Here is a 16008-nt window from a genome sequence, read left to right as displayed (position 1 = left end):
AAGACCTTGACATTTGCTGCCACCAATGACTGTCACATACACAGCCAGAGTTGCAAATGCCCGTTTCTGTGGCTTCTCCAAGCTGCTGCTGGCCTGGAAGGGCAGCATCTACAAGGTGTTGTATAAAGAGTTCCTGGCTTTCTTTGCCATGTACACCGCCATCAGCATCACATACAGGTGAGACAGAGCGAGAACAACTTAAGGGAACATCACTGCTTTGATTTAAAATGACTTTGTATCATTGTTACTCTTTTAGATTTGTCCTGTATGATGATCAGAAGAGGTACTTTGAGAAGCTGGCAATTTATTGCAACCACTACGCCAGCCTCATCCCCATGTCCTTTGTTCTGGGTGAGTACTTGTCATGTTCTTATCCACTTTGGGATAACAATAGATGGGACAGTATTTATCTGGATGTCCCAGACCTTTGTTCTGTGTGTTGTCCGCGTCTTTGATGTTTGACTCAGAAGTATTTTTGCTAAATAAAACAGGATGGGGTCAGAAATGTACACAACAACTTTTTTTTGGTTTCTATGTTAAGGACTTTCAGCTGTAGACCTCAGAATATATGTTGAGTTATTGCAATGGAGGTATAAATACAGCCAAATAACAAAAATATTGATTATCTGACTCATTTTGAGCTTTAAAGGATTGTGAATAGTTTAACTATGGAGAGCAAAGAAAATCTATTAAAATATCCTTTGCAACATTTCAACCACCACTTTTACGGAATTGAAAGTGGATTTTCTGCTCTGTACTTTAAGCGTTTCTTTAATATATATACTAAAATACTTCCTAAGGCTTACATACAGTAGAGTTTTGTTGAGTGGTCGACTGATTAATTTGTCAGAAAAAAATTACTAAAAAAAAACTATTTTTCTCATAGATTAATCTTTAGTATTAAGCTATTCAAATAGTATTAAGTGACTTTTCATGGAATAAATGTATTGGACTACAAGCCAGTGGAATAACAATACACTCAGCACTTTAACTGACTGCAAATGAGCCACTTTTAGACTACTGTAGATACAAAATGTTTATTGTGTATTGTGTATTGTGTGTGAGCTGTATGTTGTCTGTAAACTGAGTGTCTTTGTATTTTGTAAGAAAGACACATTTCCACATAATGGGCAATAATCTGAATGGGAATATTATATCATATCAAAGTGAAAATCAAAGTAAGACATTGATAAACCCCACCTTGGACTTTGAGAGGGATGTACATGTTGACTGTATTGACATTTTGTAGACCAACAATGAATTAGTCTAGAAAATAATTGGCTGATTACTAAATTGTGGAAAGTATCTTTATTTGCAGCCCTAGTGTAAAGTATATAATGAGAATCAGTATCATGTATCGGTTGGGCTCCATAGCAGAAATTATGTAACAGTCAAGCACACATTTCCTATATATTGCTTGGGGCCCCTGAGGCCCCTGGAGAACTGTCCTCTTAACAAAGTATTTCTAGAATTATTCAGAATAAACCCCTGTGTCTCTTCTCCATCGCTGTGTGCAGGTTTCTATGTGACCCTGGTGGTGAACCGCTGGTGGAGCCAATACACCAGCATCCCACTCCCTGACCGGCTCATGTGCGTCCTGTCGGGGGGGCTCCAGGGCAGCGACGAGCGGGGGCGCCTGCTGAGACGCACCATGATGCGTTATGCCAGTCTGTCGGCCCTGCTCATCCTCCGCTCCGTCAGCACCGCCGTGTTCAAACGGTTCCCCACCATGGACCATGTGGTGGAGGCTGGTGAGTAGCTGCCAGGACCGGGGGGTGGAGGTGCTGGGGTCCATATCATACAGCTATCCAAAACATTTTAAATGGATACAACTTAATAATTAGTCAAACTCAACTTTATTGTCAATCTTCTGTTTGTGTGATACAGACAGGGAGATCGAAATGCTGTTTCTTACAATCCAAAGGAGTAAGAATAAAACTATATAAAAAAAGATATACATATATATATATATATATATATACACACACACATACATACATACATACAGTATGCACACATTAAGAGGCATAAATAAAAAGGCACACAAATATATACAAAATAACAGTCACTTCAAAATGGATGAATATATTACAATAGTAAAAATATCTAAGGTAGTACAATGACTGTCCATAGCAGCGTAGCGGTCAATGCACAATTTTAGCCAGTACACTTCTCTATAATCAGTTAGTATCTGCACAGAGTTTACACGTGTGATAATCTTTTCTCACGCTGTAGCATCAGTGTGTGTCATCAGTGTGTGTTGTTTCTTCTACTGTACATTTTCTACACCAGTGGGCAGGAGAAATCACAAGGACAAGCACATCTTGGAATTCAGTGGTGATAAAAAAAGCTTATCATACGTCATTAACACTGGTGAAGCAATCGTCTTCTCACTGTTTTCTAAATAAACTTTGGTTCAACTTGAACACTAAAAGTATATTTTAGCTGGGAGAGCTTTAATGCGTTTTCCTGATACATATTTTGTTCTAGTCGTTAGAGCTTCAGTGGCTCAGGAGTTCGCTTGTTGTCCTCCAATACAAAAAGGTGGGGGTTTCTATCCTCAGCATTTAACATGTTGCTGTGCCCTTGGATAAAATAGTTAACCTTAATTTCCCCATGTCATGGTGTGTGTATGTGTGTGCGCGTGAGAACATCAGTCTCCCTGAGCAGCTGGCACTTTGTAGCCTCTGCTTCAGTATGAATGTGTGTGAATGCTGTCTTGTAAATGTAAAAGCGCTATAAAGTTTAACATTTACTCACTACATCAATAAATATTTGGAAATCAGACTCCAAGAAATGTTCATACTGACTATTAATTCCTCACTCGTCCCTCTCTGTTAGCCACATTATTTAATTAGGATACAATCAATCTGGGGTTTTTTCCTCTTCCTTTTGTTCAGGATTCATGTCAAGAGAGGAACGGAAGAAGTTCGAGAGCCTCCACTCTCCTTACAACAAATTCTGGATCCCCTGCGTGTGGTTCACCAACCTGGCAGCAGTGGCCCGCTGCGAGGGCCGGATCAAAGACGATCACACACTCACACTACTGCTGGAGGTGCAGAATCACACCCACACACACTGATGATGAGGAGATACAGTCCTTGTGTTTTGATTTTGAGATCCACACAGACGGAAGAGCTGAATAAAGGCTGTAAAGTGACCTAAGGATGTCTCTGTGTTTGTGTGTGAACAGGAGCTGAATGGGTTCAGAGGGAAGTGCAGCATGCTGTTTCACTACGACATGATCAGCGTTCCCCTCGTCTACACTCAGGTGAGTTGCTTGGGAGGCTTTGTGCATGATTTTTACACTGACATTTGTTTTATCCGAGGGCTAATGTGTAATGTCTGGTACTAGCCTGCACAGGAATAAGGGGCAGCGTTTTACTTCTACTGGGTCAAACTATCTAAGCTGACAGTCACCAGATGTATATCTTTTTTTTTTAAACAGGAGGGCTAGTACCCGCACAATTCTACCAAAAGGTTGAAGCCGGTCAAAATAAAAATGCTATCCGATAATCTTCCTGTGTGGAAGTGGCCGATAGTTTACGTGTGTTGCTATGTTTAACCATATTTTTTAAGTAAAATTGTTAACAATACAATAAATGTGGCAATGGAGATATTTGCTGGACTTTAAAATGGGTGAAGCTGCTGGTTTGAATTTGAGGATACATGATCACTTCTTTACTTCGGTTCTGGGTCACTAAACCACAGGAAAGATTTATGGCATTTCTCGACTCAAACATTATTTGGACAATTTCACTGGTTCTAAACACTACAGCTTTTAGTGACAATTGCTCAAGTAAAGCTACCACCATAAAAGTAAATCACATAATTAGTTCAAAGGTTTAATGATTCAAGCATCTTACCTTTATTCCATAATGAGAAGCTGAGGCGCCAGAAGAAGTCAACATGTCTGCAGTGAAGAAGTCCCTTGGAGGTTTTGTTGCGCAGTGGTCCTTGGTGAACTTTTTTAATCTAAATGTTCTTGTAATTTTGACTTCCTATTTAAAATTCCCTTTCTTTTTTTTTAAACAGATGCTATTTTAATATACTAATGAGAAGAAAATGTAATGCCCATCCAACTCACTTTGTGTTTATGAAGAAAATAAATATAAACCCTCTCTGACAGATCAACTCTATATATTAGCTGAAATTCACTCGTATAGGCCTTTATCCCAGCAGGCGTTTGACTTAGCCGGATAAGACCATGGTGTAACTAATAACTTTGACGAGCGCTCAGTTTAACTGTCCCAGTAAAGAGCCAGCATGCACAACACCTGGACGCCCAATTAAGGTTATTAGCTGCACCTATGTTGGGCAGGACGAAAAGTGAGAGAGCTTGAGCACTACATTGGAAAGGTTTCTTTATGGAGGCTGATTTATCTTAATATTATTCGTGTGAGAAGGTAAATAATCTGTGTGTGAATGTGTAGTCAAGGCAAAAACAGATTTATGAACTCACAAAAAATCTGAAAAATGATCTGCTAATATGCAAACTAAGAAGAAACTAGAAAATGCATTTCCTGCAGAAAATGCGTGTGAATGCTTTAAACTGTGAACATTTGTGGCTGGATTAGGCTGAAAATGCAGAAAAAGCTGAATATGTTATTAGTTGAATGGTCTCTGTAGCTGCTTTCAGCTACAAAAAACAAGTGTGTGCTGAACTTAACAGAGAAAGGCAGAAAAGTGAAATGATTTAAATCAAAATTGTTACAGCTCAAATGCATTGCAAAGACTTTGTTGAAAACTTGAAAGTGAAATGTTAAACTGGAAGAGTAGGAAAAATAGTGAAGAAGCTTAATATTTAAAAGAAAAGGTTTAAAAAGGGTATAAACAACAACATGTATAGCCTCAATGTCCTGAAATAGCTGAATAATGTAAGAGTTGAATGGTTTCTGCAGCTGAAAATAGGCTGAAGGAGTTAAATATCAGATGTAAGTAGTAGTGAATGAATGTGTATTAAGAAGAGAAAAGAAAGTAAAAAGGCTTGGGAAAGCAGCAGAATATTTTGACTGCAAACTTTTTGACTAAAACCATACGTCACCAATAATGTATAAAATATGTGGAACCTGTTGAAGTCTGTACGCTAATAAACAAAAAGCATTTGTGGATATCACAACTTTTGATCAGGCATTTGTTAATCTAATTTGTGGATCTCAATTTTCAGTTTGGATTGGCTTTTAAACACACAGAGTTTTGAGACAAACTTTCCACTGCTTTAGCTTTTGTAAGATACAGAAACTGATCTCCATAAAATAATTTACTTTGAAAACAGTGGGCTTTATTACAAAGCTGTTCTTTACAGACTTTTTTCAATAGGCTACAAAACATCTAATAACATATTGTTGTTTGTGTCTGCTTTGTGGACTTAAAAACTAATACCATGTTATCGTCTCTCCCACAGGTGGTGACTTTAGCGGTGTACAGTTTTTTCCTGGTGTGTCTGATTGGTCGACAGTTCTTGGACCCAAATCAAGGCTATCCGGGCCATGACCTCGACCTCTATGTGCCCATCTTCACCCTGCTGCAGTTCTTCTTTTACGCTGGATGGCTCAAGGTCAGAGAGAGGGTCACATGTCATATATTTTATTATCTGTGCACAAGACCAGGATCACATCAATAATCCATGTAGTTAGCTTGTAACACGTCATGTTTTGTCCTGTAGGTCGCAGAGCAGCTGATCAACCCTTTTGGAGAAGATGATGATGACTTTGAGACCAACTGGTTGATAGACAGAAATTTCCAGGTTTGTTTGATGTTACTGCTGCCTTTTCTTTCTTTTTCTATTGTTACACCTTACCTATATATTCTGTTATTATTATTATTATTATTATTATTATTATTCTGTGTTACAGGTTGAGTTGAGCAGATCTGAGATTTAAAATCTCTCAGAAATCGCCGTTTTAGCTACAATAACAACAGAACAATTATACAGAGTAGAATAAATGAAACAGAGAAGTCTATTTAAACAAGAATATAACTTACAGTGATTGCTGAGTCAGTAGGTAGTGTCCTCACCGGCTCAATCATGCCTTTACTTAAAAATATATTAAATACATTATATAACATTTCCAGATTCAAATTTCCAAAGAATAACTTGCCCTATGTTATATATTTTATACAATACACTAGAGTTTTCAAGAGGAATCCATATCTTTTTTATTATTTATCTTGTTTTAATTTGGTCGCCTTCAAAGGAGATTTCTGCCCACACCTTGTGTCCCCATGTGTTTGCTTTGGGGTCGATTGGCTTCATAGTTGACTATTTATCCAGTTTCAAGTCCTATCTTCACAATGCACTCTTAGATTTTAAAACCGGGTGAAGGATTGAAGTCATTGGATGTCTGAATGTTAAGTTATCAGAGAGACAGGCTGAGCTGATGTTAGCAGTTAGCTTATGTTCCATCCTATGTTTGCTGGGGCATTTGGATTTTTAACGTGAAACTGCGTTTTTTGTGTGTTCTTAACCGGTTTTACTCACCAGTTTTGAAGAGGGAGAGATCTCAAAGGAGAATTTGGCTGCCCGTTAAAACCCTACTGCACAATGATCAATAAAGGAATCCTAACCGGGACAAGCTGATTGCAATGACACCAGTGGTGGTGAAGACACCGCCACCAAACTCCAACTTATGTTACTGTTTTGAGATAACCCTAGTGTTAGTAAGTTACACACACAATTATCTGTTTGCATTTTCTCTGCAGGTGTCCATGATGGCGGTGGACGAGATGTACGGAGATCTGCCGATGATGGAGAGAGATCGATACTGGAACGACTCCAACCCCAGACCTCCCTACACTGCCGCCACTCTCTTTGTCCTCCGCAAACCTTCCTTCCAAGGGTCCACTTTCGACATGGCGTAAGTCTCTGGGTTTTACCTTTTTCGTGTGTGTGCCTGACTTGTGACAGTAATACTTTTGATTGTAATCCTCCCCAATGTTTGGGAAAATGTGGGTGATGAAAGTGAAAGTATTCAGCCTCAATTCAAGAGGTGGTTGGAAGTTATCCGGGCTGAGAAGGTGAAAATAACCAATCTTAGAAATAAACTGTTAAGGTATATCCATGCAATTGAAAGGTAAAATGTCACTACATCTCTTGACAGGATCCCTAAGGAGGAGATGCACTTCCAGCCTCTGGAGGACATCGCTGAGAACATGGAGGAGTCAGGCAGTTATCACCCCAACATGGCCCTCTTCAACCGCCTACTCAACGCCGCCCCTTCCCCCACTGGACTCATGGGAGGGGCTCTTCGTCGCACCTCAGCACAACTCCAGAGGCTACGCCACTCCCCCAGCATCGACCAATGCACCAGCGATGATGATGATGACGACGACGAAAGTGTTAAAATAGGTAAAGGTGGGTCGCTGCCGTCAGGTCTGGGGCAGGAAACCCAGAGCACCGTGTGCAGTGTCAGGGACGAGAAAGGCCTGAGGACACCGCTGCTGGAGGTTCATTTTGGTGCGAACAGCGAGAGGCAACGTCATTCTGTCTTCAATGAGAAGAAAGAGATGAGTGAAGTCGAGGAGAAGAGCGATGAAGAGTTGTACATAAGGGAGGAAAGAGAGGAAGTAGAAAGTACAGTTGGGGAGATTCAAGCTCCTTCATCACGGCTTCTACGTCCCCCCCAGTCCTCCAGAGAGACGTCCACTCGTTCAGCATCAGCAATTCCCTTCACTTCAAGTCACCGCTCTGCCTTCACGTTTCACCCGGCTGCCGACTCCGGTCTGGTGCACAGCAGCTCCCAGCCGGCCATCAACCACAATAGAGCTGTGCCCACTATCCCCAAACCTCCTCTTGGTGGAAACAAAAAGTCTTTCCTCACCGTGCCATCTCACAACGAACCTCAGCGGTTTCGCAGTGTGAGTATGGGATCAGAGCTCACTGGGTCTTAGATGGACATGGGGTGGTGATGTTCCCATTAACTTTTGGCTGTTTGAAACCATAATGATCGATCCATTGCACGTTTTTATGGATAAAATGTGTAATATATACAAAAATGAGCTTGCACGTTTACTTTGAATCTATAAACGTTTGGACCAGAGTTATCAGTTTTTCCAATTTCATAGGAAAACGTTGACATAGGAGGAATCATGTCTTACTGAGTCTGTATGAAAACAAACATTTCTGTTCATTCAATACAGACATTACAAGTTTGTGTTAAGCTAGGCTAGACGAGTTGTATTCTAGTTTAGCCTAGCTTAGAACTTAAACTAGAGACAGGGGTTTTCTGATTGGACTCCATCAAAAAAGGAGGAAGCAATCCCTTACAATTTTACTCGGTGTCTAAGCAGCTAGCATGTTACACACCAATGCATTCAATTGTCACCTAGGTTTAGCTGCGAGAGTCAACAACCTCACTGTGAGACAGGACTTTAGAGATGTAATAAGCTAGCCTGATAATCATGATAGCTTAATAATTAAGATAGTTTGTTCAAAAAGCTAGCTTATAGTAGGCTAATTTACCTAGTTGCTCCTTATATCTGTTGTCAGATACAGAAAATAACAACAACATGTGATTGTTGGAGTTGCTGTAAGGAACATTTGTGCTAAACAGGTTGAAGCTACATGTGTAAAAAGAAGATAAATAGGAGAAAAACGGGCTTCAAATACAAGTCTTATGTGTGTGTAAAGTAAAATATTCTGGTTATCTGCACATAATATTGTAGTATAACAATTTATTGCCTGTAACATCAGAAGTCTGTTGTTATATTTAGCATTAATCAAAATTTGGACTGAAAAAATGCTGCTGAAATGACAAATGGGTTACAGTTTTCTTTGCTTACTTTTTTGGATTGTTTGACTGTAAATAGAATGATTACTAATGCATGTCTGTTACTTAATTTAAACAAATATTGAATGAAGAGAATGAGATTACCTGACTTTTTTACACTAATGACCACATGAAAAGTTATAATTAAGGTTTTGCATAATTTCTAAATTAAAATGTATCCTACCTGCAAAAATAAATGTAAAAAACTATACAACACTGAATGGAGCAGACAATGTGGTGATTATTAACACACATTTATGTATAAAACAGACAAAAACAATACTTTATTATGACACATTCTAATAAGTGCCAAATATCACTCCAGTTCCAACATTGACCAGCAGAGGGTGATAGCAGCAAGCCAAATAGAGCACAGCAGTGACTTAAAGGTCCCATGTCATGCTTTTCTGGTTATATACAGTCAATGGTTATTACCGGTCCCCTTGTGTGTTATGTAGCTTTTTATGCATGTAAACGGTCTGCAGAGTCACAAACCCTCAAAGTACACCCTGTAAAACTCTAACACAGAAAAGACCTGTCTATGCTGCCCCAGAACGCCTCGTTGGAGATTTCTCTTTTTCTTTCTGGGTACAGTGACGTATTTGGGTATAGTGACGTACTGTTACGTTACGCCCGCGGAGCCGTTACGTCCAAATGGATGTGGTTTTATGCTTTATGAACGTGGACAACAGAGAAACATATTCTTCATGACCAAAGTTGGAATCGAAATAAAAAAGGAAAGTGAAACTTATGCTCGTCACCCTCTCCCTCCGGTCCACATTAATACAAATGATCCCAATATGTATGATTGTATGAACTATGAAAAGATCTTAAAATCAATACAGATGTATTTATTATAAACGTCAGTGTATATCACCATTCAAACATCTTTTAAAAGTTTAACAAACCCCACACAGCTCAGTAAAGACTGTGAAATGTTGACTTTATTTGATAATTTCAGTAAAAACTAATGTTCATATTTCTCTTTTTGATTATAATACTGATGAATACTGATCAAAACAAAGCACTTTGGCAAGTTACCGTTTTAAAATGCTTAATAAGCACCGTAACTTTCATGATATCATTTCTCGGTCATAATCGGTGGTTTCCGTGAACGGCCGGCTGTTGTGTGATGGAAAATGCTGCGGCCGCAAGGCATTGTGGGGCAGCATGTTATCCTCTCCTTTAGTAAAGGGAGGTCCAGTGGTTCCTAAGCTAAAGGAGGTTATAAAGGAAGTTCCAAGGAGCTCCAACAAGCCGTTTAGGACAGAGAGTGAATACACATACTATACAGAGATGATATGAGAAACCAATGTGAGTTTGAAAAATTGCACAATATAAATCTATTTTAGTATACCTCAACAATGGAATTATGATCAGTAGAAATGGCCATGACGTGGGACCTTTAATAAAACAAATTCACCCTCATTCCACAATCTTGCTTTCCATCATGCCCAGTTGTGGGCTGCATGCCTCCGTTTCTCCTCCCAGGTGGATGGGCTGCAGCCGGAGGGAGAGCGCCCTCCTGGCCTGGGTGGACTGTCTCTGTTTGGCCAGGAAAGACTGAGCTGGCCCTGGAGCTTTGTAGTCCTTAAACACACTGTTCTGCTGCAGAGCTGAGGACTGCAAGAGGCCAAACACCTGTCAGCTAGTCAGGACTGACACATGCTTTCATTAATGATGAATGCTGCTGCTACATCTACTACTATACCAATGAATGTGTAGAATATTACTTACACATGCCTTGGAGCCATATTGGCATTTTTCTATATATGACTCGACTGCATGCATAAATCAAGGCCATGACTCAATCCTTTTAAGGCTATGGTCACACTACAAACATCAAAAGCTGCAAACAGCTACATTACAGAAAGTCAGGCAGCGTCGAGTGTCTGACTTGTGGGAAGCCATTGATGTATAATGGTACTTCTTATATCAGAGAAAGCACTTGGCTGTCCAAGTCCTACCCATAGATAAAAGGGCAAAAGTGCATTTACCAAGTCTACTTACCAAAAGAAAAAAAGGCATGCGAAAGATCAAGTTAAAAAGATAAAATAAAAAATATTGTTTCATTCAGCTCCAACTGTTAGATTCACTGTTCTTTAGCACGTGCGTTTCATTGAACACACATATCGCTACACTCCATGTAAATGTTATAAATGTTCATGTAGGTCAGATTGAAATGTATACATTTACAAGCAATGTCTTTCCTTGTGTACTCACCATGCTTTGCCAGGCGGTCAGGATCCGTTTCTCCTCCTGGTCCTGTCTGGACTTTATACCATCACCCTAAGTGTCCTGTAGCATTCACATTTGAATAGTTAACAAAATATATTAAGATGCCTAACATCACAAAAAAGTAGTTATTAGAAATCTGGATGGACCAAAACTCACCTCTGGGGCTGCTGTCGTGATATCCAAAGGTCCGGCCTCCTTGTTGCTGGCCATTCTTTGAGACATATCACCAAACACCAACCCGAATTCAAACAGAGAAATGCGTGTATGACTGACCGACTGGTACACCAACGGCCCCCTGACCTGCTCAGTTTGTCTGCTGCTCGGTGCTGCTCTTGGCTGTATTTTGCAGCGGAGGCCCTGGTTTTGTTGTGTGGCTGACAGAACAATATGGAGAGGTGCTGCAGGCTTAAACGCTCTGGCTCCTCGCCACAGTCAAAGACGCCATCCTGCTGACCCGCGCACATTCGCTTTCAGACAGTCGTTCAGCAGGCTGGAGATTAGTAAATGATCACCATAACAATATGCAATTAACTAGACAATATGTTGAAATTTAACATGTTACGTTTTGAATCTCGGAATCATATTATAAATCATAACCTGATTTACAAGAGATTACAAAAGATTATTTTGTATTCTTGCGTCATTTCACACTTAACTGTTTTCACACCGATCCATGAGTTAGTGGGCATGTTTGTCTGTCTGTTTAACTGCGTCATAACTTGTTTCAGTAACCCAGAAATGCTGTAGTTCCCCTAATTATTACTTGACCAGCATCAAAGACAAGCAGTTTCAGCATATCAGGAGAGATCAAGCCACAGAAAACATGTCTGGCTACTGGTGGCGAGTACGAGTGTGTCTCTATTTCATGTCTCCCAAAGTCAGTTTGAAAAAAAAAAAGGTCAACCCATTCCTGTCTTTGTGTTGGCTTCAGGGGAAATGTGGTTTATGTTTTTGTCATTAAGTGTGAAAACACAAGTGTGGGGGAGGGTTTTCAAAGAACTGTGTTTGTGTGTGTCAGTTTCTCTGGAACCAGGAGCAGGCAGGCTTACTGAAACTGTCTAATTTAAGACTGAACTTCGTCTCTGCCGCTCATCACCAATGAACAAACAATCTCACCATATTTACCACACAGGAACGTGTGTTTGCACATATCAAACACCTTTTCTGCTTTTCTGCTGAGTGTGCTATCAGTTTGTGGGATTCTGTGGAAAAGAAATGAGCTCCTGAAACGGAAAATACATACAACAAGAAAAAAAACACAAAACAAAAAAAGAGGGAAGATAAGAAACTTTCACAGACAAGTTTCGTGGAATCTGCCTCACATATGAATGTTCACTCTGTTATGAAAGAGAAGCATATCACAAGGCCACAGGAGACCTACAACGCACTGCAGATTCCTGTTAGCTTGCAGGGCCTGAACATCTGTTGTGAAAGCTTCCTCCTACTCCTTCTGAGCTGCAGTGCCGCAGATGTAGTTTCCTAAAGATTTCTGCCTCATCACAATCAGTTTCCCTGCATCAGCTCATCACATGAATCAAGCTTGCTGCAAGGTAGATTTGAAAATAATCAGCTCATATGTATAAATCTGGCAAAACAAAAGGAACATTTCACCTTATCTTGTTCTTTTAATTTATGACCATCATTTTTATCAGTTATGGTAACATTGTTCTCACAAAAATAAATATCTAGGAACATGGCAACCTCGCTACAACAAGCAGACAGGTTGTGACTTGTTTTATGAAGCAAACGTTTCATGATGGTTAAAGTGACAGTTGGTTCAGCTGAAATGTCCGTAATAAACCTCTATTGTACCGTAAAACTCTCAACTGCTACAGTTTTCAACATTAGTCCGTGACCCTTAGGGGCTCTTCGGAATTACTACAGGGGGCCCCCCAAATTAAAGTTTTTTAATCTTACTATTTTGTCAAATAAAAATCCAACTAATTGAATTTACACAACACAGATATCATTCATAGTGTGTATCCTGTCACTGTTTCATGAATCCTTGCAATAATCATAGCTAGCTTATCTAAGATTAACCCCATAGAGTACCTATCCGCAACAGTGAACTCCCTGGCTACGTATCATTATTTAAATTACTTAGTATTGTATAAAATGTTTTTTTAATACATGACAATGAATGTACATGATGCATTTCATGTTATTTTAGGCCCAGTTTTGTATGAACCAACATTTTAGTAGGCTGTGGGCCCGTCTTTCAGGTAAGGGATCCTTTTCTTGAAAAAGTCACATGGTTTACAGTAAATACACCACGTCAGAGTTAATCAGGGAAGTTGGACTTTAAACTGAGGTGGATTACAACAGACAGGTGTGGGCATTACATTTTACTACTTGTCTTTGTCTAGGTCACTAACCTGAGGGGTTTGTTTTAAATAATGTCTGGTCATCTGGCAGTTTGTCAGGTGAAAATTGTTGACTTTTTTCAAAAAAAGTCTCATTACCATTGAGAACCAATATTTGGAAATACAACATTGTTGTATGAAACAATAATTTAAATAGACATTTTGTAGGCTCAATGACCCAATTAAAAAAGTCTACGTGTTATACATAATCTCAATGTCAAGCTTCCTGGATAAAATACAAGAAAATAGCCATACACTGTTTTTCTGAGATGTTTATGATGTAGAGGTTGGTCACTAGAAAGATACAAATATGTATTAGAAACAATCACTGGGTGGCCAAACTACACTAAAATGTGTACCAACTAACAGATATAGTCCCGAGAACATTTTAAAAATACAATACAGCTCCATTAAATACAAAAATAAAACATGGCTGCAAGTAAAGAAATGTCACTTAGCAACAAAAAAGAATAACTTACACACAGTTAAATCAGTAGTCACATTCATACACTCCCCCATATCAAATAAATCATTAATATGACCGCAACAATATTTATTAACATGTGATGGTTGAGTGAAATACACACTCAGACACACTGTTAACAACAAGGCAATAATATGATCCAACATGCTCTTATAAGTGAGTAAACACACTTGTGACTTCACTCAGTGTTTATTGTACTAACTCTAAGCCTGTACTTTCACATTTGTTTTTGTCTGGTGTGTGTGTGTGTGTGTGTGTGTGTGTGTGTGTGTGTGTGTGTGTGTGCGTGTGTGTGTGTGTGTGTGTGTGTGTGTGTGTGTGTGTCAGGCACTCCCTGTCTTACACACCCTGCGACATGGAAAAGGACTCTCTGTGCACAAGGACCTGTCTGTCTGGTTCTCCGTGTGTCTGTGTGTCTCTGTCTATCGCCTTGTTGGTAACAAGCTGGGTCACTGGGTCTCTATCTCAGTCACACACACACATAGTATCTTTTTGGCTGTGTGCTGTACACACTTTATTCAAACAAGACCACTTTATCAGCATTGACTGACCCAGAATGAATCAGCTGTTTGTTAATGGTCTGTCTGACATAGTAATGTTATCAAGATGGATGGAAGCAAAGAAAGACTTGTTTGTGAGGGCTAGTTAAGTGTTAAGTGTGTGTGTGTGTGTGTGTGTGTGTGTGTGTGTGTGTGTGTGTGTGTGTGTGTGTGTGTGTGTGTGTGTGTGTGTGTGTGTGTGTGTGTGTGTGTGTGTGTGTGTGTGTGATGTGTCTGTGTGTGTGTCTTAGATTATCACGGTGTGTTTAAAGCACCCAATAGATAAGATTTGTCATTTTTCCTGTTTATCTACAGGAAGTTCATCATTTTGGGGAAAACCCTCAGTATTCGATAACAATACCACTCTCCTGTTTGCATGAGAGCAGCTGGTTTGCTTAGCATAGCATAAAAGCTGGATTCAATGAAACAGCTTGCCTGGCTCTGCCAAAATGTTAAAGGGGCACTATTATGTTTAGGGTTGTTTTTGGTCTGCAAAGACTAAAATCCCAAATGTCCCTCCTTCCTGAAACGCCTCCGTTGGTCTCCTTTTTACTTCTGTAACATAATGACATCACTTGGTTACACTCATATTTCTATTTAATTTAATTTCAAACCTTTATTTAACCAGATTGGTCCCATTGAGATCATAGATCTCTTTTTCAAGGGAGACCTGCATTGGCAAACACTTTGTACGTGATAGGCTAAGGTGCAGGACATCTCTAAGCGGATGACCAATCACAACAGAGCCTCATGTAGACACAGTAAATGCACTAAATACAAATATGAACCTGAAAATGTGTATAATAGTGCTCCTATAAAAAAATCTGCAAACCGGGACTGCCACAAAGTTACTTATTTGTGTCATACTACAAAAATTGTAATCCTGGATTTGCAAAAACTCTCGTACACTCTTGCTCAGGGTTTGAATGTCATCGATCGTGTTTGCTCCCTAATTATCAGCACAATATGTACTTTAAATGTATTCTGTGTGTAGGTTTTGATCTTCACTCTGCTGGCATTAGCTTACAGTTATATAATTTGGAACCAAGTTATATTAAACAGCAACAGCCTTCTCAGATGTGCTTCCAAAGGATCATTTTTATAATCTAATTAAAATGGTTCATGGTCTAATGGGGGATATATATTTTTTGGCAGGGGTGAGCTGGGGGTGGAAGTGAAGAGTCTTTGATGTGAAATCCCCCTTCACGCAGTGTGGAATAATTCCTTGAATTCTGTTTTGTGAAATGCTGGATCTCAAACCGGTTTCTATTTTTTCCTATGGAGCTAGACCTGGTAGTATTTACACCTGGGTGTCACTGCAGACGTGTTTCCCTGCCAGCTGCCACCTGCCACACCAGCCTGGCAGCTTCCTCCACCCGGACACACCACTGTTTATGTCTGGGCTGCGGCCCTCAACAGCAAACATGTTTTTCCCTCGAGGATCAGAAATCTGCGCAGACACCGTCTCCAAAGTCAGACTGCAGGTTATTATCGAAGTCAACTTGAAGATGTTATTATTTTCCTAAGGCTTAGGTGGAGCTGACTTTAGGGATTTCTACAAAATGTGAGCAAGCTCGGTTTGTATAGGAAAAACGTTGTCATTAAAGGGACAGTTC

At 39.7% G+C, this 16008-nt stretch overlaps 1 protein-coding gene and 1 long non-coding RNA gene across 2 annotated transcripts; one reads left to right on the top strand and one right to left on the bottom strand.

The window, feature by feature from the left end:
• Nucleotides 1-5: 5 nt before the first annotated feature.
• On the top strand, nt 6-8977 carry LOC307035717 (bestrophin-2a-like). The gene is made up of 9 exons (XM_079675369.1): nt 6-177; nt 257-351; nt 1518-1751; nt 2901-3055; nt 3194-3271; nt 5405-5557; nt 5666-5746; nt 6703-6857; nt 7101-8977. The coding sequence occupies exons 1-9, from the start codon at nt 26-28 to the stop codon at nt 7888-7890; spliced, it is 1893 nt and encodes a 630-aa protein (XP_079531495.1). The 5' UTR covers nt 6-25; the 3' UTR covers nt 7891-8977.
• A 118-nt stretch (nt 8978-9095) lies between these two features.
• Nucleotides 9096-11402, bottom strand: LOC307024841. The gene is made up of 3 exons (XR_013804003.1): nt 11163-11402; nt 10992-11066; nt 9096-10391 (listed from the first exon to the last, which is right to left on the bottom strand). It is a non-coding gene; the product is annotated as an uncharacterized lncRNA (long non-coding RNA).
• Nucleotides 11403-16008: the final 4606 nt, after the last annotated feature.

This window comes from Notothenia rossii (assembly GCF_949606895.1).
Source record: "Notothenia rossii genome assembly, chromosome: 1".
In the NCBI taxonomy this organism is placed as follows: domain Eukaryota; kingdom Metazoa; phylum Chordata; class Actinopteri; order Perciformes; family Nototheniidae; genus Notothenia; species Notothenia rossii.
Note: the sequence above shows the minus strand (reverse complement) of the source record. Positions and strands in the feature narration are given on the sequence as shown.

Bases quoted from the DNA above. Each gene is read 5' to 3' on its own strand.
- LOC307035717 (XM_079675369.1), top strand. From the start codon at position 26: ATGACTGTCACATACACAGCCAGAGTTGCAAATGCCCGTTTCTGTGGC. The intron at 352-1,517 runs GTGAGTACTTGT...CGCTGTGTGCAG, and splicing joins CCCCATGTCCTTTGTTCTGG to GTTTCTATGTGACCCTGGTG. The intron at 3,272-5,404 runs GTGAGTTGCTTG...TCTCTCCCACAG, and splicing joins TTCCCCTCGTCTACACTCAG to GTGGTGACTTTAGCGGTGTA.